The 24828-nt window shown below is 32.3% G+C and overlaps 1 protein-coding gene across 2 annotated transcripts in view; it reads right to left on the bottom strand.

The window, feature by feature from the left end:
* Positions 1–24828, bottom strand: part of Mon1 (vacuolar fusion protein MON1 homolog) — a 53849-nt gene that overhangs the window by 7994 nt on the left and 21027 nt on the right. For both annotated transcript variants that reach the window (XR_015040869.1, XM_085815941.1), the window contains exons 3-6: positions 18150–18591; positions 10657–10832; positions 7159–7279; positions 3268–3549 (exon numbers count right to left, since the gene is read on the bottom strand). Coding sequence is in view for 1 of the 2 variants with exons in the window: in XM_085815941.1 (XP_085672067.1) it covers positions 3268–3549; positions 7159–7279; positions 10657–10832; positions 18150–18591 (1021 nt within the window). In the remaining variant the exon portion in view is untranslated. The remainder of the gene's footprint in view (positions 1–3267; positions 3550–7158; positions 7280–10656; positions 10833–18149; positions 18592–24828) is intronic.

Raw genomic sequence — 24828 nt, 5'->3', positions numbered from 1 at the left:
GTAGGAAACAATTTAAATCCCTCGTTTAAGAATTTTAGATTACTTCCAACTGCTTTTTTCTGAAAATTCAATTCATTGTGGAAATAACAAACAACTACTGGTGTCAAAAACCTAAAAGGAATAACCTGCAGGTGTGAGAAGAAACACAATTGAACAAATTATATTGTTTTATTGCTGTGTCATTATTAATCACATAATGAGAATCTCATTATTAATCTCTTCTCAGTAGATCACATAATGAGAATTCTTTCGAAGTCACATAATTTTTTATTCTGTGACATTCGGCCCAAAGTCCCCCCCCCTCAACCTAAATGTCCCAAACGTCTTCCTTTGGAAGCATTTGAAGGATGTAGAATTTACAGTTTGAGTAGGAAGTGTGGAAGAGCTAAAGGAATAAATCAGGAGGAAACTGAGAGCATATCCTTAGAAATCCATAACTGTGTCATTTAAAGTGCTTGTAACAGTCATGTGCGCTGTTATGCTAAATAAGGTAGTCATTTGGCAGACGCAGATAGTGTTTCACAAATAACTAGCATATACAAAACAAAAAGTTATCATTAAAGGAATATTGTTGTAAAGATAAGCTGCTTCGAAGTAATATTTTCAGTGAAATTATAAGCAGAAATCATTTATTTTCATTATAAAAATGCTACATGTCTGAAATGAGTGAATATTAATGCTGTAGAAACATACTTTTGTGGCTTATGCTGCCATATAGCACAACCATTGTTATGTAAAACCTTCTCGCTCCCCAAATGTATAACCAAACGTGGCCAATTCTTCCACACCGAAAGGGTTAATGTACACAGTATTTGTGTGGATAAACTTAGTAATGCACTATATACTGAAGTAAACAAAATTTAAAACAAATATTAACTAATTAATCATTGCTTGAATCTTCACACAAAGATCTCAATATCTATAGTAGATTAAGACAATTCAGATCAAATGAAATTTAATAAGACCAATAAAATGTAATAAGAAGAAAAATGCAATTCAAACAAAATGAAATTTAATAAAAAAATTAAGTAGGAGGTGGAGGAGAATGAAATTCAAATTGCATTAATTAATTTGATTTATAACTGGGAAACATTTTTCTTAGCAAAGGCAAAAAATTAAAAACTAGGAGATTTGATATCTAGCAAGAAAGTTAGCAGCTATGAGTAGCTTATGTTAAATTCCTTCTAAAATGTCATTAGCATGCCATATTTTGCTTCATCTAGTGCTTTATCTGCAGAGGTGCTAATATGCCCGATATAGTAAGTTTGAATATTTTTATGATCCCTTGATCCTTGGATTAAAGAGGTGGCATTAGGTTGGAAGAAGTAAAACCTCTATATTTGGATGCAATGCTGCACAACCGATGCTCCGTAGTAATGTGGCCAATGTTCTGTACCATGTATGAATGAAATTCTAGCACTGGGTTAATTAAATGGAAACAATTAAGGATAATGCATATATGCAAAATCGTATTCCGTAAATCAGTGCTTGGCAAGGATCCACTATACTGCAATAATGCACTATCAAACTTAGATTTTGAAACAAGAAGAGATAATATCTGGCTCCAATGCATCATAATTTTTGTTTGCAGTACACGCGACATCACATATTCCAATTTAATTTCATTTATTTCAATGCATTTCATGTTAGCATTAAACTACAATATTATATATACAGGGTGGAAAAACTTTGACTGCACATTTTTTAAATAATATACTCAACTCAAGAGATAATGAAACGCCAAATATTTTATATTAACTTTTTCACTGTACTTCCATTAACATACAATGCCACATAGACTTTACTAATGTGCTTTGTATGCATTTAGTACAGTTATTTGTGAAACACTATGTCTCCCAAATTAATGCCTCTTGGAGATTTTAGGAATTGGAGATCTAGGCTACACTGTGTGGACAGACAACAATGAAAGATTTCTGAAAACAGTCTCATAGCCTTGACTCTCAGTAGCCACGGAGTAATGGCTTCTTCAACAGCATAAGAGAGAGGTTTACAAAACTTCTGTCTTAACCATCATAACAGTCTAGCATGCCTTAAGGAAGGAGTTTTGCAATAAGCAAAGATGGAGAAAAATTCTTAATCGGGAGACAATTGGTGCATGACAAAGGCATACCAGCAAAAGCATACAAAATAAACCTCACAGAGAAGGATGGTAAGAATGCTGAGCACGTGAGTCCATCATTTGGAGTCTTCAAAATTCAGCATAGCGTCATGCTCAAGTGTTGCAATAAACATGATGGAGCATACACAAGATTCTAGGTCAGGACTTCCATTTTCATCCATATAAATGACAACATGTGCAAGAACTAAGTACAAGTGATAATAAATTACATATGCACAGACCATGATGATTTTAATTTATTCATTCCCTCTGAATAACTGATGAAGCAAACCTCCATTTTGACAGGTTATATATATATATATATATAAAACAATGCTGGGCACCACAGGGCACATAGGAAAGCCCCAAACTCGCAAAAGTATAGGGGAAAGTATGATGGGAGTAACAAATCCACACTTTTTTTAAACATTCAGTTGGCCATGCAATTGTAATAAGAACAGAATAATATTCTCAGAAATCCATAACTGTGTCATTTAAAGTGCTTGTAACAATCATGTGCGCTGTAATGCTAAATAAGGTAGTCATTTGGCAGACGCAGATAGTGTTTCACAAATAACTAGCATATACACACAAAACACAGCAGTCTATATGGCATGTCTTTAATGGACATATGTAGCAAAAAAATTATATAATTTCAAGTATCATTATCTCTATGCCAAGTACATTACTGTCAAAATGGGTAAACAAAAATTCTCTACCATGCATATAACAGATGGAAAGCTCTCAAAAGCATATTGTGACTGATTAATTAGTCAGTTCCACAGTACACTACTGAAAATTTTCTCTGTGATAATCTAAACATTTCTATGTAATTGCCTTTTATTTTTTCAGGAAAAATATTCTGCTGAATCTTTGTCTCTATCTCATTGAAGCATATTAATCACAGAACAAAAATATATTTTGGATAATAATTTTAACAAAATTCAAAATATACGACACAAAATATAGTAGAAATACCCAAAAAAAGTAAAATTAGAGAGCAGATTGAAATGTAAATCAGCATACAAATGAATTTAAAGAGAAATACATTAGTAGTTATAACAAATACAACAAAGAAACAGAGTGAAAATATTTGATTAAAATTAACCTTCTTATTAATACAAATTATAAAAAAATTTCAATCTTACCCATCCAACCATTGTTTCTCTTTCTCCACTATAATACAACATTTTTAAAGGTCTGGCACTTTTATACATTCTGTGATGCAAATATTGATACAGTCCAAACAAATGATTCCAATCTTCAATGGTTACATATGGAATTTCTACCCTAGGGGCGGTGAATTGAGCAGTTGAACGTGATTTATACAAAAAATGCCGAACTTCTGTAATTCCAACTTGGGAGACAGAATATCCACGACAATTTACAGCTTGGTCAATAGCTTCTAAACAGTGATATTTTTTTAGCTTCTGTAAATAATAAAATATTACCTTCACTTAGTTATTTAATATGAGTAATGTCAAGATCTGCAACAAATATAAATCCACTATTTATATTTAAAAAGGTATATACTTACAATGGCAAATCATTTGTTTCTTCTAGCATGCTGAGAAGGGGATGTAATATTTCAGTCAGTATTTCACTGTTTCCAATTAGCAAGATATGCAGTGTGGTAATGGTTTCAAACTCAAATTACATGTGGGCCAAATGCACAATCTAAAAACAGCTGACAAGCTTTTTCTTTCTTTTCTTTTCTTTTTTTTTTTTTTTTTTTTTTTTTTCCAAAATAAAACATTTTTATAAACAAAACTACATTTTAAATTAATTTTAAAATTTTAGTAATTAAATATTGTCAAAACCTACATAAAGTAATAAATATCTAATATAATAACAGCTAAATCTAAAATCAGCTAACAAGCTTTTTCTTTCTTCCTTTCTTTTTCTTCTTCTTCCCCCACCCCCCAAATAAAAAGTTTTATCTACATAAAGTAATAATAATTTTGTTTGAAATCTAAAGGTTCGTATCTGCAAGAAATCTCATACTTTGCAATTCAAATATATTGGCAGAATTCAAATAAATTTTCAGACTGACATTTCTTTTAAATAGTTATAATATTTTGAATTAACAACTAAATAACTTAGTTTTAAAATACACAAATTATGAAAACTTTCCATGTGAGACAAAACTTGAGAATAAATAATGACAACCTAATCTTTTTTCCTCCTGTTTGTTAAATTGTCCTTCATACAGAAAAAATACATATAGTTATACGTAAACAATTATAAACTTCTTTATTTCTTATTACAAATTTAAGCTATAACACCTCATGGCAGCACTCCGATTCTGATAAAGTTTGTAGCCTTGGAGGAAAAAAATTATTAGAAACTATTTTTATCACAAACTGTAGATGCTTTTCAATCAATCTATTTTTTAAAACTTATTAATTTTCAAATGTGGGAAGAAAACCGTTCATATATAAATGTATTCTCAAACTAAGTGATTATTCTTATATAAAAACTTTGCAATTGAGAGTATCTTTTGACAAATATGAAAATATGAAAAAAGTCAATCAAATTTGTATCTTCAAATAATGAAAAAGTTTTCACAATGCAGATTAACCCTTGTGCACTGATTTTCATGCAGATGAGTCAGTATGAAATGCACTATTTATGGGCTGGCATGCTGAGAAAGCATTTTCTCGTTCACCTCCACCCATCAGGCATTTGTGTCAGAGCTTTGGAACATGGAATTAATATTTAGGATACGGCATTAATATTTTTGGCACAAGATACCGTTATAATGTCTATACGATTTGAGAAGATATAGGTAGATTTGACCTTCTACTTGAAATGAGACAAAAAAGACCCACATGTACTTGGAATTTTGATTATATAAATATAAGTTATGTTCTGGACTTGCATGATTCCTGACCACTCTTGGCTCTTTAAGTGCACATTTGTATTTACAAATAAATGTGAAATGTGATTCCCCCCCCTTGCTACGGCATTGGCTACAGCATTGGGTATTTGGGTTTGCAGTCCAGTTTCTAATTGAGAATTATATCTTGTGTATGTGAAATGTTTCTGTTTTGAGCATTACAATGTCAAAGCTTCAGAAATATTCAACAAATTACATGAAACCAATTTAAATTATATTTGAAACTTTATCATTTATACACGAAAAGAAACTTTAGGAATTATATGAGAAAAGAATTATTAAATCTCTACTTGAAGAACTTTCTGGTCAAGGCTAATATTTATATATATATATATATATATATATATATATATATATATAAATAAATATTAGCCTTGACCAGAAAGTTCTTCAAGTAGAGATTTAATAATTTTTTACATCTCTATCATTGACAGATGAACGTTTTAGACCTGGTACAAATACTCGTGAGACTGTAATGAGGAGAAGGAAATGAATGATTGAAAATTTTCTGCTGCCCAAAATGAAAACTGGTGAGATATTGGTTTTATAGAAAGAGAACCTAAATTTCTTTCCAAGGTAGACCGGAAGTGCTGCATGTGGCCCGTGGGCTGCCAGTTTGAGACCAGTGTACTATGGTATTTGCAAATGTGGTCATATTTTTGATAGAAATCTTTTAAGAGAATAACTTGAATGTGTAATCTGGAATTCTGTCTGAAGACAAAAAAGTTTAGTTCTGTAGTAAAGCAAAGAACATGCTTGTATTTTCAAAGTTTCATTTATGACAGCAGTACTTTTTATATAATTTATATTTAAAAAAATTCATATACTTGAACAAATAAGTAAAAGAATTTTACAAGTCAACATAAAATGAAGGGTTTGATTATAAGGTGCTCAAAATTAAAAACAATATGCTAAAGAGTTAAACTGTTTTTCTCCTTAAAAAGAATTTGTAACAGAAGTAAAAATCTATGGCATGTGTTGCAGCTTTGCTCCATTTTTTAACAGCTGAATATCAACTTTGGCGCCATTATGTAAATCAATTGCTACTATAACTGTATCACATCACTAAGTTTTAAAATAAGCCTTTTGTAAAACATATAGCATTTACTAAATCATGATTTACACATAGCTAGTGCTACTGTAATTAATCAGAGAACTTGGTCAACAGCTAATGTAAATGCAATTTTTACTTTTTATCTATGACAAAGAAAACTATGCTGGAATTTCTGACAAAAGCTCATTGTATATAAAGTTGGCACAATTACTTTTCAAAATACAAAGATTATGAATTTTTTGCAGTGCTGATATTAAAAGATACTGAGTATTAAAACAACAAGGATGCTAGATAACAAGGCTTAAAATGCATTAAATTGTTGCTAATCTAGTAATGAAAGATAAGCATAGGCCCAGTTCCACTATACTCAGCACCACAGTTGATCAGTACAACTAGCACCTCAAGTAAACTAAATATATTAACGACTCAAAGAAAAATATTATCTTTATTTAGTTGTTGCTTGTGAGAAAAACTGAATTAGATACATTCCTACGATCTCATTGATCACGTGACTTTGTATACCTTTTGTAAACAAACAATGCAGATGACCTCAGAGATAACGTGACTTATGTACAGCTAATGCAAAAAAGCAAGGTCATTCTTCCTCTTCTTCTCTTTCGGAATGGATCTCATTGGTTCTCTCCAAAATATAACCTCCCTACACAAGTGCCTATGTTACCAATGATTAGTACTGGCCCTATATAAACACAACATCACAGCTGGATAATTTGCACACTGGTATTAAATTTATATATCTACTGCAAGAAATATACACAAAGTATCCCACTTTTAAAAGCAAATACTTCTGAATATTTTGAAAATCAAAATGTGCATAGCAATTTCTGTTGATTTCGGAAACAAAACTTGGATTTACTAAAACGGGCATAAATTTCTCAAACCAAAGAAATCTTTGAAATTAAAATTATGTGTTTAATCGCAATAAATTATGTTAAAATTGTAAAATGTTTCATACTGCTATAAATACTTTCAGCATTATATTTTTCACAGACTATATTTTTACAACATAAGAAGATGCATCACTTTATACTACAGAAATGAAAAATCGAATGATAAACTTAGACTTACCTCTACTATTTTATTGCGGCATTCTTTAAGGGGAAAGAACATATCTTTGTCTACTGTAAGTAACATGAGGCAGCATTTATTTTCTTCATCTAAATATGAAATGTGACCATGAAGAAAACCACTGTAAAATATGTATCTCTTTTAAACAATATCTAAAAGCAACTTACATTTTTAACTTATAGATATTACACTGATTATCATAAATTAGGGAAAAATCACAAAAATAGCGATAACTCTCTCAAAAATAAGCCAAACTGTGTAAAATTTGAATATGTTGCCAAGTAAGAGTAGCTGAGTAAAACTACAATATGCAAATTAGTGGCACTGCACTCGGAATACGTCATCTGCGAGGAGCATAAAAGTCCTTGTTTGAGAGCAAGTCCACATATTTCACTGTGATAGTTACATCTGAAATCTGAGATAGCCAATTCGTAACAATGACCTCAGGCATCATTTGCCTGCAGAACTACAATGGAGAGCCATTGATAGATTAGAGGCAGGACAAAGTCAAACAGAAGTGGCCAGATGGCTAAATGTGAGTCCTTCTGTGGTTCATAGACTTTGGAGGCAATTTCAAACCACAGATTCGGCATCTAGGAGGTTCAGCCAAGGACGGCCAACTGCTACGACGAGCGCCAATGACCGATATTTGAAATTATGTGCACACAAGAATAGAACCGCTACTCCGACTCTTCTTAGACCCTCTTTTGCTGCAACCACCTGAAGGTTGGTGTCAACGTCAGCTGTCCATAGAAGGCTTCACGAAGGTGGTCTGTATGCGAGGCGACCAGCCATTTGTGTGCCGCTCATGTCACGCCATAGGAGAGACTGTTTGCAGTGGGCACTATAACATGTCTACTGGATGCCTGATCAATGGAGGACTTCTCTTTACAGATGAGTTCAGGTTTAGTCTAGAAAGCGATAGTAGGTGTTATTCAATATGGAGAGAACCTGGAACCCGTTATCTTCCATTAAACATCCGTGAAAGATATGCATACAGAAGAGGCAGTGGCTGTATTTGGGGTGGCACCTCTTTGGGTGGATGCACAGACCTCCATATCTTTCCAAGGGGAACCGTGAATGCTCAAGTTTATACAGATAACATCCTTGATGCTTATGTAAGCCCATAATGCCAGGGCAATAGGGGATGCTTTCCTCTTACAGGACGATAACTCAAGACCACACAAGGCTCGCATCGTAGACGCTTATCTTCAACAGGAAACAATTATGCACATGGAGTGGCCAGCTCAATCCCCAGACTTGAATCCTATCAAGCACACTTGGGATGCTTTAGGGAGGCGTCTAGCTGCTCTCAGCCCCTTACCAACTGCTTTGCAAGAGCAATAGCTCTCACTTCCTATGGAACTGATAGACCGCATAATTGAATGCATCACATATCGCTGTGTGTGCTGTATTGCTTCTAGAGGCATCGTATTGAAGGTACTTTTCCTATAGCAAACCAATACCTTCGATTTGTTTATTTTATACATGTGCTAATTTCTATACTACAATAATTGTGTGGTAATTTCTTTTTATGTTATTTGATACCTTTGTTGTATATTGTGGGTAAGTTTCATAAAATTCTACATGTAATTTTTCAGTAATGGTGATTTTTGTGATTTTTCCTTAATTTATGATAACCAGTGTATATTAAAAAGAATTTAAGGTATTTTTTTGTTAAAGTGGCCACCTTGATCAGTTTCCAAACTTGACAGATTTAATCCCCCAGTCTTTTTTAACCTACAACAGATTTGATATTCAGACTGTTTTGATTATGATGTTGTCCGCATGATCTCTTCTTCAATTCAGTATTTCTTTTTCCCTCAAAATATTTACTGCTTGTTACTTATAACAAATTTTAAAAAAGAAAAAAGTCATTTTTTTGTATATTTATAATGTGTAATGTATTAGATTTTCATGCTTACTTTAGATCGTGTGATATCATTCTTTAAGTAATTTTCTCTCTAAAATGTTGACCATTTTTAACTTGGTGCTTATTCCCCATTTTTTAACAAATAGGCAATAAGCAGTTTTTTCATGATACTATTCATTCTTTTGCCCCCTTCATTAATTCCCCCCTTCTAAAGTTTTATCCATATTTAACTTCCCGTTAAATGAAAAAGAAGCAATTCTCCTCCCCTCCCTCCCCAAAAAAAAGGCCTGAATTTTGCACACAGAGCAAGAGAACAAAAATTACCACCACAGACTGATTAAATGATTTCATGGATCGATAATTCTTTTCTTTATCACTTCATATACTGTTTCTTCTGTGTTTCATATACTATTGAGCTGAAGAATTAACTTTCATTGAACAGTGCAACAGATAGTTGAATATGCCTAAAAACACAGCAATTAATTGGAATAATTGTACAAAAGGAGTTTGCTGCTTGTTTTTGGTCAAACACTATAACGGTAAAATTGGTTCACCTGAAAAAAAAAAATAATTGAGATTGACGTTGAGATTGATGAAAATCTATTCATCAAGTAAAAAAGAACAATTTTGTTGAAACAATTGGGGTTTCGGAAGGAATCCGCAGGGAAATGAAAGCATGTTCCTGCAGGGAAATGTAAAATTAAATTACCAGAGAGAGAGACCAAAACTCTAATGGAGATGACAAAAGAACATGCACATGAAGAAAGTACAATATATCTGGATAGCTGGCATGATTGTTGCAGCAAAGAATTAGAAAAGGCCAGTTTTCAACTTAGTAAGTACAGTACAATTAGAAAAGGCCGGTTTTACAATACACAATTTTGTAGGTCCAACAAATAATGCAAATGCACAGAAAATCAAGCAATTCTGCATGCAGACAAATTACAAAACAAAAGACAAAGAGAAACGATTTGGCAACACTGGATTAATTTTTAGGGCTTATGTGATGGTAATATGTAGAACGAGAGAAAATATTTGATTCCACAATAACAGGTATTATGCTGCATTATGACCTCCACACAGATAGATAAATGTTATTGAGGTTTTTCATTTTTTGAATGTTGCCACAGCATTTAGTTATCACCAAATTAATTTTAAATGTTTTCTAATTTCACCAAAGAATATGTGGTGGCCACTTTATCTAAGAAGTGACAAATTTAAATATAATATATGATTAATTTTATCTTAAAATTAAAAAGACCAAATTATCTTACAAGTTGATGGAACATGAGATGTGAGAATATTAAAGAATGTACATCAAATTAATTAAAATTGTTAGTTGGGATTGCTATCATTTTAAGAAATATTTAAGATATAAAATATGCATTATTATATAATTTTTTATTCTAGGAATGAAAAAAGCACACTACCTTGAAATCAAAACAATTATATAGATAAATTACCACTTCAGATGCATTAAATTTTACTCAGAAACATTATACTTAAAAAAATTTCACTTATGCATAAAATTAATATTAAAAATTATTCAAATATTGACATAATGCATAAAATGAATTTACAGAATGCTAGGGAAATAATTAAATTACAAAAATTTTAAATTTTACCTGGAATCAAATTTAGGAAGACAGATTGGTATCCATGATTCCATAGATTTGAATGACTCAGATGCACTAACTAAATTCATAATTAAATGAAGATCAGCTGGATGTAAAAAATATTTCTTCATTCGCACTAATGTAACAAGTTGATTTTCAGATAGCAGAATTGCAAATACAATATTCTGAAATAAATTAAGAGCACATAAATAAAAAAAGCACCTTAATAAGAAATCTTCATTAGAGACACAAATTGATTTATTTTTTCTTCTTTAAATAATTTATTATTTATTTAATATATATATATCTGTACTCCAGGCCTGAAAATAAACTACATCATCTTTTACATATTTATCTACCTTTTGAGTATCTCAAAAATTGCCTTGATTTGGGGGGGAGGGAAGAAAGAAGATGGTCACATGAGATACATTAGCTGCAAGAATGAAATTCCCAGGCCCATAATTTCATTGTTTTTGCCATAACAGGTGGTGCATTCAGCAGTTTGATATCCTTACTGCCATTACCCACATATGCTAATCTTATGCAACCTTCTCAAAAAGAAAAGCTTCTCATTTTCTCAGCTTCAAGAGCTTCTTTCCCCCACAGATGAAAGCATGAATAATGCAATGTTTTACATGCTACTTATTGAGATACATCACCCACAGTTCTACTTTATAAGATTTTGTCATTAGCAGCATTTGGGTTGGCAATTCAAAATCTGAATATGGCTCATAAAATATCTGAATTTAAAGAAACTTACAATAATAAAACATAAAGATTAAAAACTTATTATTACACCTTATACTTTTTAGATTAAACAATAAGAAAGATTAATTATTACATACAGCACATCTGCCATGACAGGACAATTTTTGCACTTGTATATTAGCTGACACCTCCCACAATACAGCAGCATCGATTGATTCACAACTTTTGGCAATGAAATATACTTTTAAGGTCAACAGCTTGATTATTTTTAAGTACTTCGGGCAGATACTGTCTAACAATTACATTTGAAATTGCATGAAACAGATTGTTATTCCCTGCAGCTAGTCTCTACCACTGTAAGAACTCTGCTAATAAGCAAAAACAGCAAGTGACTTTCTTCAAAACTATTCCCAGTTCTCATTCTATTACTTATTCAATAACTAAGTAATGGACATAATGGAAGTTCAGCATTTCCACTACACAACTTCCATAATGTCAGATCCACTGTGTGAGAATTTGTTGACAAAATATCAAATAACTAGAAACAAAGTATTGGTTATACATCATTTCTGGGCAACACTATTAAATGGAAGACACAAAACGTAGCAAAAATTAATACAAGATGAAAAAGTTCTCACAAGAACACTAACAGGTTTACAATGAAAAGGTTAGAGGATAAAATGACAGATATTTCAGACCAATGGGAGCAAATGCAGATATGCATTTGCTCCCATTGGTCTGAAATTGACATTGATATAAAAAATAGAAGGCATCCCAACTGTTGCTCAGTCCATTTTTTCTGAACAAAAGGGGGCAAAAGAGGGAAGAAAATGTTTTCCCAAAAGAATCTGGAATATTTTTTAGGATTGTTGCACTGCCCACCAAAAAGGCAGAGCCTTGGGTGGCGATAATGGCAGTGTATCAACATGGTGCTAATTAATACTTAAGTACTGAGTTTTCTGAGGAAAACTCTCCTGCATTTATATTATGAATAAGGAATATTATACAAAATTTCATGCAGTTAACTTGATCTTCTACAAGCAATCTCGCCATCGAATAACATAAAAACTTATTCTTAACTACTCATGGACTAATAAGCTTGATTTTCAGCAAAATCAAACACAACTAGGAATACAGGAAAGGGGGCAGAATTTATTTATCATGTTCAAACAAAATGAATATATTGCACATGTGAATATATTAAAGAAAATTAATATATTGTGTTCAGGACAAATATACATATGAGATTTTTATGCACCGAAAAATAACCAATTAAAAGGTATATGCTGCTGCAAAAGTTCCAAAACAGGTAAATTTTAACATTTAATGTAGTCAGATAGTTTAAATCTGAAAAATATTTCTAAATGTTTTGATTTGGGCCTTTTATTATACTATATTTGTAGATGTCATTTATCAGCATCAGCTAATAAAAGAATCTAAGATATAAAGATAAACTATTATAATGCATCAATACTGAAATGTTTTGTTTGGCATGCTGTTTTAAGCTTCTGCTCCACTTCCTTATTTTCAAATACAGGTATTTAAAAATATACGCAAAACATACTTCTATTATTAAAAAATGAAGAACCTGTATGTATGCATGCATGATCATGGCACTGTGGAAAAACCATGGCATCTAGAGCCACCAAATTTTGAACACACATAGTCCTTCACCCGAAGACATGTACCTTAAAGCTAGAATTTTGAATTTCAAATTTGATTTTTACTTATTTAATATTTTCTGCACATTTAATGAATTTTTTTATTAACAAATTGAGCAATTTAAATAAAAGCAACATAGTGCCATTTAACAACTTGGAAAATATTTATATGTTAAATTTAATCAAAAAACTTGGTAATTTTGAAGAAATGTGTTGCTACTCAGCAAAGGGTTAGATTTTTTTTTTTTAATTTAATCAACAAATTCAGCTATTTAAAAGAAATGTGTTGTCGCTGCCTGATATAAAATATTTTTATCTTCTACAAACCAGTTTGCTGCCATTTGGTGAAGCATAAAATATTTTTAATTTGCTTTTCAATTTAATCTGAAAGTTAATTAATTACTATCTGCATTCATTAGATCCACTATGCACTTTTTCTAACACATTGAGAACAAAAACTTATCTCTAGAAACATAAGCCACACACATTCAAGTCAGACACTGATCAGCAAAATGATTTGCTTATATGCAGTTCTACCTAAAAACACTTTTTTTACTATTTAAAATTCAGTCCCATTATGTTTTGCCATCTTGTAACCAAAATATTTCCTCTGTTGCATCTGTAAAGCATCAAAGATATAATCCTCATATATCTCAGCATTGAAGATTTTTTTTTACTTGCATATACAGGTCAACCTGTAATATTCATGGTTTGTCAGTTCTTTCGTAATTAACACCTACTTAATAGTCGACAGCACTTTATTTATACTGGGTGACATAAACAAAATAAACATATATACTTAAAACATAAATACAATATCATCTTTCGGACTCTTCTAGCCATACATAACAACATTTTTCCAGCTTCCCCTTCTTCGGAATGTGCATGGGTGGATATAGGAAAAGGGTGGCGTCTGTCAATTAGACTGAACATTGCATGTCTGGAGTTTGTGGGATCTCAACAGTGCCCACCTACAGAAATGCTACTTTAATTAAAACCTGAAACCTTCACCATAAAAGATGTTGGTGAAATGATAATGAATACCTGATTCTTTCCATATAGGAAATTATGTTTAGTGTTGACCAACAAGCTATATCTGGATTTATATGGCTTTCAGTCCACTTCCTTGAACAAATCATTAAACTCTCCTACAATAAGTACTGTAAGCTACAAGTTGGTGATTTACCAGCTCACAAAGGGACTTTCAAATACAGTTGAATATGAAAAAATAAGCTGTTAGCAGAAGACTGCATTCAAGTCAGAATAAAATTACCTATAACTTAGCAGTAGTTAACAGCAAATAACAGTCTCAAATAGCAATCACAACTCTAGTACTTCAAAGGGCGAATCACAATACAAAAATGTTCCACAAGAATCATAATTCAAAAACATTTTATGACTGGGACTACAAAAAGACTTACACACAGCATTTCTGCCATATATGACAGATTTTGGAATACTTAGAGTTAACATGTAGCAAAAATGGCATTCCATTCATAGTCTGTCTGGTACATGAAATCAGAAAAATTCTTAAAAAAATAGTTAATTATTGAAAAAACTTTTTCTATTTGAATAGAGATTTTGCTGTTATTTAGTTTTATTATCATTTATAAAATCTGATGCTCTATTCCTCAGGTGACATAGCATAAAAAAAATAATTACAAAAAAGGAATGACACAAAATTACAACTATGATCATAACAAAGCCTCTGTTAATGAACAACTTCATTAACAAAATATGGCTCATTGAGTTTCACTTTTCTACTCCAAATTATTTTACAGTACGAATACTATGAACCTGATGAAGCATAATGAATGATAGAGAAGAGAGAACTCTCACATGACCTCACCCTGCGGCATGTAATTGATGACCCTTCTGGATGATCTTAAGTGTTTTGACAAATTGCCAGCTAAGTTCGTGTTTTATGCAGTCACACTATACACAATATACTTCTTCCTTTACTATGTAAATATTTGTTTTAGAAATACTTAAATTAAAACAAAACATCTTAAAATAAATTTCTAAAAATAAAGTTTAAAAAATTATCCATTACTTCTAGTACAGAAGAAACACAAATAAAATTATTCAGTTACCTATGTAAATAAAAAATAAATTAAGTTTAAATTTAATAAAAAATAGATTGCGTGTTTAGACAGAAATAACAATGATAAAAATTTCAATATTTAAGTTTGTTGAAAATAATATTTTCATGTTCTATTTTATGGAAATGATATTATTATTATTATTTTAACTTAGTTTGATTGAAATAAAGGGAAACAAAATTTTTGCAGCTGCATCACAGAAAATATATATTTTTGCATTCAAAAAATATATTTCATTCATATTTGGGTAAACTACCCAAATAATGACTCTTTTAATATCAGGACGATCTATGCTCCCAGTTAGATAGGATATTTGGAATTCTACTGTACTTTTCATATTTACACTACCACATAGACAACTTTTGCATGCTTTGTCATAATTATTCAAATTAGAACTTACATCCATAGAAAATGAATTAATAATAAGACATAAACATAATAAGAATATACAAATAAGTGAATAAAATAGTCCCAAAGTACATGCCAGTTATGGTCAGATAAAGGGATATAAAATATAAGATATTTAAATTTACATAGGGAGATCAAAATTTTCCTGGTCTGATATAAAGAAGAAAAAAAATTGTTTTCCAATATGATCTCCTATGTACTCAATATATACTTTTCACATTGCTTGCCCCTGAAAAAGTAATCTGAAGGTTTGTCCTTGAGATGTTTCATAATTATTCTTTTCACACTACCATCATCATGAAAACCCTTTCCATAAAGGCTAAATTTCAGTTTGGAGAACAGATAAAAATGATTTGCAGCTAAATCTGAACCATAACGTAGGTTGTCAAATGAAGAAGTCAGGGCTCCCAACTTTTAATTCAACAACAATTTTATTTCAGCACAAGAGACGTGAAAAATTTGTAATGCCCTCGGTAGGATTTAAACTCTATACCTCCTGATTGTTAGCTGGGTATGCTTCTAATTACATCATAAAGGCATGTGGAATGAAGAGAGAAAATGCTTTACAAATATTTAGTCTCACAAAATTATTTTATCCATTACATTGTGTATTTCTTTGGAATTAAAACCTTCCTTAACAAAAATTTAATCACAAAATGATACTCAGTTTTAAACATTCAGAAGGAATTTGCATAGCACTTCATTCAGTAAACAGTTGAAAAAGAAACAACATGATTTTGCTTACAAAACTTTCATATTTATTCACTTGAAATTTCCACTATATGTCTGCAAGAACAATTTATTATCAAATTGATTTTTATAAAGATTAAGCCAGAAACTCTGGATCTACCTATATTCTACATACAGAATGGTTATAACCTATAACTTTAGCCCTCTAGTGAGTAAAGTGTTGCACGAAACATAACCACATTTGATGTCTATACATACCAGACCATGGGATCTCGATTTCTTTAAAAACAATATTAGTACCAAATGTTGACACAAGGGGAAATGCTTACACTGCAAAAGTATATAAGTGTAATGATGAATGATTAAATGCCAAACGACACAGCACACATCAATTTCATTAATAAAACATTATTGTTACTTGCATATGGGGTTCAATATGGCCATTACTGTGATATTCCAAGAACTGCATATGTTTCATCACATTTTCCATGTTGGCTCACAACACATCAGAATCCATTTTCCTAATCTGTAACATTATTTGATCTTTCAATGTTATGATATCAGGTACACCTTTAAGAAATTCCCACGACGTCCCAATGATTGCAATTTGGCGATCTCAGTGGCCATACCATAGGAAATGCACGACTAATAATTCTAACGTCAGAGAAATTTTGCTGCAATACATGTTGTACCTTAAGTCCTGTGTGTGGTGGTGCACCATCCTGCATGAATATTGTGGAATCGAGACTCCCTCAATGCTGCAGTTGTGGAACCACGAAGTTCTGTAGGATATGAGCATAATTGTTAGCAGTAATGGCACAGGTAAATGCTCCATGTTCCCAATTTTCCTCATGAGAGTAAGAATTAATGATAAAAGATGCTATAAAGCCATACCACACTGATATTTTTGGTGAGTGGAGAGGCTCTTGCACACAAGCTTGCGTATTATTCACAGTCCAAAAGTGGCAGTTGTGTGTGTTAATAAAAGTGTGCTTCATCACTTCATAAAAATCTACCATGATCATGTATCATTAAGAAGAACAGCATCGAGATTTCATTGAGATTTCATTGAGATTCTAAGAATCTCAATGAAAAATCAGATCATGTGGCCACATTGCCAAAGAGCAATTCTTGAACAGAAGAGATTTTATACATTTAAAATTTCAATGTCTGATACAGGATCTTCCACACTATTGCGTATGAGATCTGCATGTGCCAGGATACTGCACGAGCACTACTAGTACCCTGCACATTCGCCATCTCCTATTCAACAATAGCAGTGGCAACTTCAACTTACTGCTAAATGCCGCTTTATGTCCTCCTGGTTGCTGACAGAGTTCCAGTAGTTTCAAATCCTTGAATAATGTTTCGTAAATCTGTTATGCTCTTCGCAACTTCTTTAACCACTGAAATTCCTGAAAGGCAAAAACTGGCATTTTCGTTCCATCATACAGATAATACAGCTTGACTAACAAAGCATGGTTCCATAAAGGAAGAGTCATCAAAAGGCAGTTGGCCTCAGAATGATGAGAATTCCCCCAGTCTTTCCTTTTATACTCAACATTTTTTAAAGAATTCGAAACCCAATGGTTTAGTACATATGCCTATCAAATTTGGTTATGCTTCGTCCAATATTTTACTCACTAGAGGACTTTGAATACCTCACATTATTTTATAACCTCCCTGTACATCATTTTATGTTATTAATTGACAAACATAACTTCTCAGACACAAATGCAAGCAAATATGAATAAATACAATAAAAGAAAAGACTTCTGAAATACTAAATTCCATTTCTTGTCTGAATTTGTGGGAAAGCGAGAGGAGGAATCTACAGACTATCTATATGATATTTTAAAAGTGGATTGCTTAGTGTGTAAAGCAAGTGATTTGTTCCCAAATCACAGAAATTTTTAATAAAAGAGAGATGCACCTTTATTTTACCACAATATTGAGCTAAAGTTTGTCCAATCACTTCTCTTATAGAGCTATCCAAAGGTAAACTGCGGCCAGCACTTAACAAGAAACTTGGATCTTTTTCCATCACATCCACTAACCTGTCTAGAAATTTTTCAGCACCACCTAACAATCTTCTTAAATCATAGTTTCTTCTTTGTTCAAAAATCCGATTTAAATTTGAAAAAGTCAAAACAGACACAATCTGATTGTACACGTAAGTCAAATGAGACAAAAGTTGAGGAACGGAGGCTTTTGTTCTTGATACAGCAACAAGAATTAAAGGCATACGATGTAAGAAAACAACTTTCCTATCACCGGCATGTATTGATCGAATCATGTCTCCACTTTGCTGGACGAAAGACACAAGTGCTTGCATGACTCCCATCAAAGTTACAAGATGATCTTCATTTCCATGCCTAAATAAAAAAAATTATTTTTTAAATAAACAGAACATTTAATTCAAATTTTAATTACACAAAATGAATATGATTTAAGTAAAATTTTTAAGCTTAAAAGATATCTTTAGATCTGCATCTATAATTAACATTTCGAATCTTTAAAATAAAAAACTACTTTTCCATTTTCAGTGCCATTCTGGAGCATTTTGGCTTATTTTTATTATTTTCAGGGCTGGCTCTAGGCAGTAGGCAAGGCAGGCAACTGCCCGCAGTGGCAAAATTTAGGGGTAGCAATACCAACTGAACTACAATAAAAAAATAAAACTCAAAAAGTATATACTGATTGCCTGAATCAAGAAAATAAATTAATCGTAAAATAAAATTAAATACAAGAGGAAATGATAGGCTTCTGGTCATTCCTATATTTTAAAATGCACAGCAAACAAGAATAGACAAGCTTCTAAGTTCTGGATAGTGGGTACTTGTATATGCGACCACATAACACGAACTGTAAAATGCACGCTTGCCTCTGACAGGACTTAATAAGAATTTTTTTACTCTCTAATAAAAGGGAGTCAGATTTAAGACAATACCTTATTTATGCAATGATGTCCATCGTGTCCATTTGGATTATGGTAGTGACACAGCTTATGTAACATATAAGTGTAGTGGATGTGAAACATGCTGTTTAGAAGTAAGTTAGTATTGTTTGTTAGACCTGGACCTTTAATGTTCTAAGTTCATGCTATCATTTTTAACAGCATTGGCTTTTTATGCATTTATATTTAATTGCGATTTTCCGGGGAACAGTTAAACTGATTTGAATACAACTTTTTGCTATATGTATTGCTATTAACACTGAAATTTTAAATAAAATGATTTTCTTGTGGTTGCTCCGTGGCATATCCGAAACATATAACATTCCTTTTTTTTTTTAATACCTATATTCTGATCCAAAGTATCTAAGGTTTGTTTCTACTATTCTTTAGAAGATACTCGGTTGATTCCATTTAGAAGATATTTGGTTGTGATTGTTTGATTAATAGTATCCAATTAATTTTTGTTTTAGAATGTCTGACAGAAGAAAAAGATTATCTGATAGTTAATATAAAAAGAAGAGGTTAACCCAGCTTCAAAAGCAATTAAGAGCATTACGTAACTTCTTAAGAGATTCAAGTAGTTCCAAACAAAGTAAATTAATTTAATTTGTCCAAGCTGTCCAAAATGTTTAATTTGTTCAAATGTGGCAACAGTTTATCTATATTAGGGCTTCTCAACCTTCATTCATATATTATGATTGTAATATATATATGTAATGATATTTTTAAATCAATTGATTAAATTAAATTCTAATAATATTGCTTAATAAGGTGTTGGCGATTCTCTACCTAAATTGCATCCCTGTTCCTAAATTTTGGCAAAATCCTTTCTTTAGTATAAAATATATTAACCTGTTGGCACCCGCCAAATCGCCAAACTCATAAATCTGTCATATTACATAAAGTCCTTAAGAACACTCCTGATCAGAAGATAGCGTCACCTCGTGATTTCAATTAATATCGCTGATTGGATGAGCCTCGTGACGCACACACATGTATAAATAGGGCTTCTGCTCAAGGTACAAAAACAACGCTTGTGAGATGGATGCTAAAATAAACCTACCACTTTATATTCCAAAATTTGTCTCATTCCTGTTGCCCTGGCTGCACAAAACAAATAATGTATGAGAAATTACATTTCACATATATATATATATATACACACTGGTGGATAAAATTAAGAGATGGAAAAGATTTTCCCACATTTTTCCTAAAATACACACAAAACCTGGACAGTTGGTTGTCATATAATGTCACTGTGGTGCTGGTGTCATTGGGATGAGTTTAAGCATTTCTGTGGCCTCACTATGACAGCAGGAGGAATAAAAGTCTGAATTCAACTATTCAGTTCATTCCACTCTGCAATACAGTAGTGATTTTCATTGTCTTCCTTGCATAATCTTATTGTTTTTTTAGGTTAAATGAGTACACATCATCACTTAGACAAAGATTTGAGATGTAGAGTCATGGGTGGACAGTCCCAAGCTCAGGTTACAAAAGACCAGGATGTTAACAACAAGTGTCATGTCTAATTTATGGGAATCAGTTTATAAACAGTGGGACAGTGTCAAGAAGACCAGAAAAAGATTACCCGAGAGGCACAATGACCAATGACGAATGATACTTGGTACTTCCAGCTAAGTGCCCGAGGACATCTACAGCTACACAACTGGCTTGCTACTGCCACAGTTTCAAGGAAGACAGTTGCCAGAAGGCTCTATGAGGCAGGATTGTACGCCAGAAAGCCCACTATCAGCATCCTACTCACTCCCCTTGCACAAAAGAAAGCATTTAAAATGGTGCATACAATAAATAACACTAGATACAATTTCAATGGGATAATGTTCTCTTCATGGATAAGTTCAAATTCGGTCTACAACCTGATTCTCAGCAATTATTGATACAGAAGGAACCTGGGACCCAATACCATCCCAACAACATCATGGAAAGGGAGCATTATAGTGGTGGAGGAGTAATGGCCTGCAGTGGCGGATTGACCAAAGACATAGGCCCTGGCAGGAAAAATTTTGCTGGCCCTAAGGCCCCATATGAAATGTCATTATACATATAAGTTATCATTGTCATCATCACAAAAAATAATTTTATAAAATAAATATATATATATATATATATATATATATATATGCAAATAAACCACAAACAATAAATAAAAGTAACTAAATAATTATATAAACAAAACAGCAGATGATTCATAATTAGCCATTTTATTATTTTTTAATTCCAGGCACCTGGGCAAATATTTCCACCATTATAGCTTCAATTTTTGCTTTAGCTAAAATATCCTTCTCTATCAAAATCGTAAAAACAACCTTGTATTTGGCGTAAGTATATTGAAACACTCAATCGATTTCGAGGGCAGCTAAAGGTCCCTCCTCATCAGGAGAAAGAAATGCGTAGAAAGAAGAAAAATAAAGGGGAAGGAGTCTCAGACACACGTGGTCCTCATCAGCACTGCACGTGGTTATAACCGCATTTTTAATCAGAGTTACACTGGCCACCTACTTTTACTGAGCCAGGCTATCTGATCAAACATGTAATACGAAGGACAAGAAAAATTAGCGAAGTTAAAAAAAAGGAGCGAGGGGCAACTGTTCCTTCATGCTCAAAATCTGAACTTCGAATAATGGAAAGCAAGCACTGAACGGATTTTTATACCCTCTGGTAGTACCAAACGCGAGGAGGTAACGCTATCTATCAGCAAAAATAACTGAATTAAGATAGTAGAATTTTAAAGGCATTAGGAAGGACTGGATTGGACTTCAAATCATTAACTAAACATGCTAAATCTTTGTGAATATGAAAAGCCTCAAGAAAATCCAATTCACCTATGGAAAGAAGCCTTTTGGATAATTTTTGCAGACCCAAAGTAAAAATTATCGTTAAATATCCAACTATGATACGCTATTGAAGACTTGTTGATTTCGCCTTTTCTGACATAAGATTCACGTTCCTTGATATGAAACTTCAACGCTCTTTTTGTTTGGGCCAATATATCTTAAACCACACTGACACGATATACTATAAATTCCCCAAGAATTCAAGACAGAAATGCAATCTTTTAGAATCGAAGGGTGAATTTTATTAATAGGGGAGAAACCGACTTGAAAATTGAATTTCTGGAGAATCCGTGCAATTTTATAGCTAACAGAAGGATAAAATGGTAGCATGACAAGGTCATTAATATTACTTCTAACAGTGGAATGTCTTCTTTGATGGGAATCTGAAAATTTTTTAACAGCTTTATCAATAATCACGGGAGAAAATCAATGGTCAATCGCAACTGCTCTCAAATAATTAAGTTCATTGGTAAGTAAAGATTCAGAGGAACAAACTTTACGCGTGCAGAATACATAATAGTAAAAAGAAGCCATTTTTTGCTTAACAGGGTGGCATGACTTGGCATGGGGTGGTAAACAAACTGCAAAGGGTTTACGGTACACAGTAGTGCTAAAATCAGTTTCATTGCGGATTATAAGAATATCAAGGAAGGGGAGGGAATTGTTGGATTCAATTTCAAGAGTGAATTGGATGGCTGGATCAACTGAATTCATAATAGATAGAATCTTGGATAAATCTTCTTTATAACCGTCAAAAAGTGCGAAAGTGTCGTCAACATACCGAATCCAAAGACGAAAAGATAGTTTATCAAATCATTTCATCTCAAAATAGTGCATATAAATGTCAGCAAGTACCGGACTGAGAGGATTACCCATAGCCAATCCTTCAACTTGACGAAAATACGCATTTTGGAAAACAAAGTGGGTTTGACTCAGAGATACAACTCTATGTTCATCAATAGCAATGATTTCAAATTAGTTTGCTTCATAGTACTCCTTAATCTACTTTTTTAAATTTTTAATTTTGAAAAAGCTCTTTCACATTCAACTTGCATTGTAGACAGGAGGAGTACAAACTTATAAGCAAAAAAGACATTGGCATACAAGTTACTATATAAATTATATTTCAAGAGTAATTTATATACACAAGACGCAATTTTCTCAAAAATTACATTTAGCTTTGGATGAAGGCTCATTAATAGAAAGAGAACTCTCTCCTTCTGACTCGGTATCAGATTCAAAATAATGATTTTCAATTGAATTTTTTAGTATTTCCCATTTACTTGCTAGGTCCTGATATTCATCCTTAAAATTACCAATTGTTACACCTGCATAGTGCCCTAATAATATACATAAATTGTTGAAAGAATTCGGCGACAATGGCTTTGAAAAGTTTGGGGGATTGAGAACAGATATGTCTTTCCATTTCCTATGCTCTTTAAACCTACTTTCCATCGATGAAATGTTGTTATCCATTACAAAATTAAAGATGGTAACTTAGAATTGTTTGATAGGGAAACTGAAATTACAGACAGACAATTCTTCATTGTCCACTTGCTTCACTTTTTGGCATCTTCTAGGAGGTAGATCTTCTTGTATCACACACAACCCAGCCTTTCTAGTTTATTATTATATTTTGTTACAAACGATTTTCATGCTTTAAATAAATCAAAATGAAAAGAAAATGGCTTTAAAATGGAAATGGCTTTTAAAGAGCTTGTAACCATATTATATGCTAGGATATAATCTAATCCTTTAGTCTGCAAATATTTCATTACTGGCTCAGTATGTTGAAATATACGTGAGCAGACAAAATTATTCTAAACGTTGATATTTTGTCCAGAATAGGTTTTGCTATTTGTCGTGTCTGTGCATTTTGTATATCTATGGAAGCGATACTTTTGAATAAAAGTATTAATTCTACGTATAAACAATTATCTTCATAATTGAACATGCCAATTCTTTAAGGGGGAGGGATGTAGTATTTTGAACTCCATCGAATTTCACCAGTGTGATGAAGCTTCTTAAATTTGGTTTTGTCATCGATTCCTCTCCACACATCCATTCTTTGATAGGATTCTTTAAAGAATTTGCTACACTCATTTATTAGGGAAAAAAGAGAAGTTTGCTCTAAAACGCTATTTGTAGAATCGATCAATACTAAATTTATAGCAGTAACACCAAACGTGAATTTGGTGAAGTACTTTTCCACTTAACCATTTAGTAAAACCATTCTAAGCACCTTGCATATTTAATGCACCATCTGTAGAATTGCCAATCCATTTTCTGACATCAGTGTTCATGCTCTCTTAGAAGTTGATGCTCATATTGCATATACTGAGTCCAGTGGAATCTGTACAAGATAACATACCTATCACTCATCCGTATATGTTTCCTTTATAAAGATATCTAATAACAACTGAGCATTGGTCCATTAGATTTATGTCAGTAGTAGTATCAATTTGAAGTGAGTAAAAATTAGCTTCTTGAATCTCAGCTAACATTAACAGTTTCATGACATTCTTGATGCTAGTTACGATCGGCATTTTAGATATCAATGTTACGCTACTCCCTCTATGTTGACGATTAACATGTTTCGTTATAACATTGATATGTCTCAGAAGAACTAGTTTGTATTTTGAAAGTAATAGTATCGTTTCCAGGAAAAATAGTATCGTTTCTAGGATCAACATTAACATCTTTTATGCTTCACGCATTTTCATTCCTATGACTTCGGAAAGAAATTCCTCTTTTTCCGATAAATTGAACGTCAGTAATTACTTCCAACACTTGCTTTC

Source organism: Stegodyphus dumicola, chromosome 4, assembly GCF_044657685.1.
Source record: "Stegodyphus dumicola isolate Sdum_Otavi_A_Nest chromosome 4, ASM4465768v1".
NCBI classification, from domain to species: Eukaryota; Metazoa; Arthropoda; class Arachnida; order Araneae; family Eresidae; genus Stegodyphus; species Stegodyphus dumicola.
The sequence above is the reverse complement of the archived record's forward strand: the minus strand, read 5'-3'. Positions and strand labels throughout refer to the sequence as shown.